The sequence below is a fragment of the Corvus brachyrhynchos genome, unplaced genomic scaffold (assembly GCF_000691975.1).
Source record: "Corvus brachyrhynchos isolate BGI_N302 unplaced genomic scaffold, ASM69197v1 scaffold148, whole genome shotgun sequence".
Taxonomy (NCBI): Eukaryota; Metazoa; Chordata; class Aves; order Passeriformes; family Corvidae; genus Corvus; species Corvus brachyrhynchos.
In genome coordinates this window covers 2113229-2115193 of record NW_008239785.1, presented here as the reverse complement: position 1 = coordinate 2115193, position 1965 = coordinate 2113229, and the positions used below count along the sequence as shown (strand labels likewise).

At 57.5% G+C, this 1965-nt stretch overlaps 1 protein-coding gene across 1 annotated transcript in view; it reads right to left on the bottom strand.

Moving 5' to 3' along the window:
• The window catches only part of ST6GALNAC2 (ST6 N-acetylgalactosaminide alpha-2,6-sialyltransferase 2), a 10247-nt gene extending 9700 nt beyond the window's left edge, over positions 1–547 (bottom strand). The window contains exon 1 of the mRNA XM_008640563.2: positions 166–547. Coding sequence (XP_008638785.1) covers positions 166–290 — 125 coding nt within the window. The 5' untranslated portion in view covers positions 291–547. The remainder of the gene's footprint in view (positions 1–165) is intronic.
• Positions 548–1965: the final 1418 nt, after the last annotated feature.

The window sequence follows — 1965 nt, the reverse complement described above, 5'->3', positions numbered from 1 at the left end:
ACATTTTCCAGCCCAGCCCACGGCCGGGGGCAGAGCTGGGATCACCTGCGCTAAGGGGCCCACACCGGCACCCCGATTCCCCGCCTCCATCCCAGCGCACGGTACCTCATGCTGGATTTACAGATCCCTGCCTCCCACCCCTCTCCAACCCCCGTCCCCCCTTACCTGGCTATGATCCTCTGGCTGGTGGGCGCCTCCACCGTAGCGTAGTAGTGACTGTAGAGGAGCAGGGAGGATGTTAAACCTGCCAGGAGCAAAAGGCAGAGCCTTTTCCAGTGCGGGGACCCCATCCCGGGTAATTCAACCACTGGAGCCGCGCAGGCGAGCGGGAGCGTGGCAGCCGGCCCCGGGCACACAAACTTCCCGGCCCCTCTCCTTTCCCAGCCCCGTAGGCGCGGACACCGCTGTGGACTGGCTCCGTCCTGCCCCGGGTGCCCAGCTGCACTTCGGAGCAGGCTGGGATATTCCTCCGGAGCGGTGGGAGGGAGGGTGTGAGCCGGAGGGAGGAGGCACCAGGCTGACTGGTTCAGACTTGCTGAGAAAAAAAGCACTTTTGAGCTGCTTTTTCTCCGAGCTGCGGATTAAACATTTACCCAGACCAGAAGAGAAGTGAGATTTTCTTTTTTTCTTTTTTTTTTTGCCTCCTCCACCCACCCACAGCTCACAAACAGGGCTCCCCTTTCTGTAACTTTCTTGTCCGACTCAAAGACATGCGATCACCGCCGGCTGCACCCACACGGACACCCGGCGGCCCCGCGGTATCACCTCCGAGCGTGTCTGCGGGCGCCTGCGGTTATTTTATGCGTATCAGAAACTGCAGGCTCTGAAGTCGAGACGGACCTTGGGGTGCCCGATAGCAGCACCGTGTCACGTACCCGCAGCCACCCGCTGAACCCGCCAGGAGGGCGCAAATGTGGGGGAGAAGGGGACAAGGGGGGACACCGGTGGGGTGCTGCCACTGAGGAGGAGGGGGGACATGGCTGGGGTCCTGCCCCCGGGCCCCCGGCCACGTTCTGGCTGAATGGATCGCGTGCATTTGCGGCTAACAAAACCTTTCGGGGCTTTGTGGCAAGCTCGACAAAGAGTTTGGGTTGGAGCAAAGGGGAAACAGGTTTGGGGGGAAATTTGTATGAATTATTTTGGTATTTTCAGAGAGGATGTGCTCCAGTTTCTTTTTTGAAAGAATATCTTGGTGTTATTTTGGTTCAACTCTGAAAGAACCAGCCTGTGAACTAAAGGATATGCATACCAAAATGTTTGTTGCAGCGGGGGAAGGGACTCGGCAAGCAAACAAGCCTTTTCAGTTGAACTGTAGGGATTTTGGGGGGGGTGGACTTTTAGGAAGTGACCAGACTCGGGGAGCAGCACGGTGGTGAGCCCTGCTCCATCCAAACCCTGTGCCCGTGGCTCCCTGAGCACTCGTGTTGATCCAGGCTGTCACCCACCTCCAGCCCCTCCATAAATTCCCTCCTTCATTATTCAGCCCCAAAAGCTGAGGCCAAACCTCCATCCCTGTTCCTAAGTCCCACTGAGCACCCTCAGGCCGGTGCACTCACTGTGGCTGCATTTTCTCCAACACTCCTTTATCCCCTCAGATCCAACCACTCTCCGCTTCCTTTCCAGCCTGCCCAGACAGGTTCAAAGGAAGATAAAAGCCAAACACATTTTAACAGGAGTTTGCTTCAATCTCCACTTGCTTCCACTACTACAGACCCTCCATTGCCAGCCCTGGTCCTCTGGGAATTTTGGCTGTGTGGGGATGGCACCGAATTGGCATCCACAAGGTGCCCAGGCTGCGGTGTGAACACGGGAGCAGCTCTGTGCCTGAGGCTGGCAATGGTGTCAGCGCTGGCCTTGTCCCACTGGGAGAGTGGGCACTGGACCTGGGACACCACAAAGGGATAGTGGCCAGGCTGATTTTAAAGAAAACTTGCAGACAACCCTCCCTGGGAGCTGTAGCAGGAA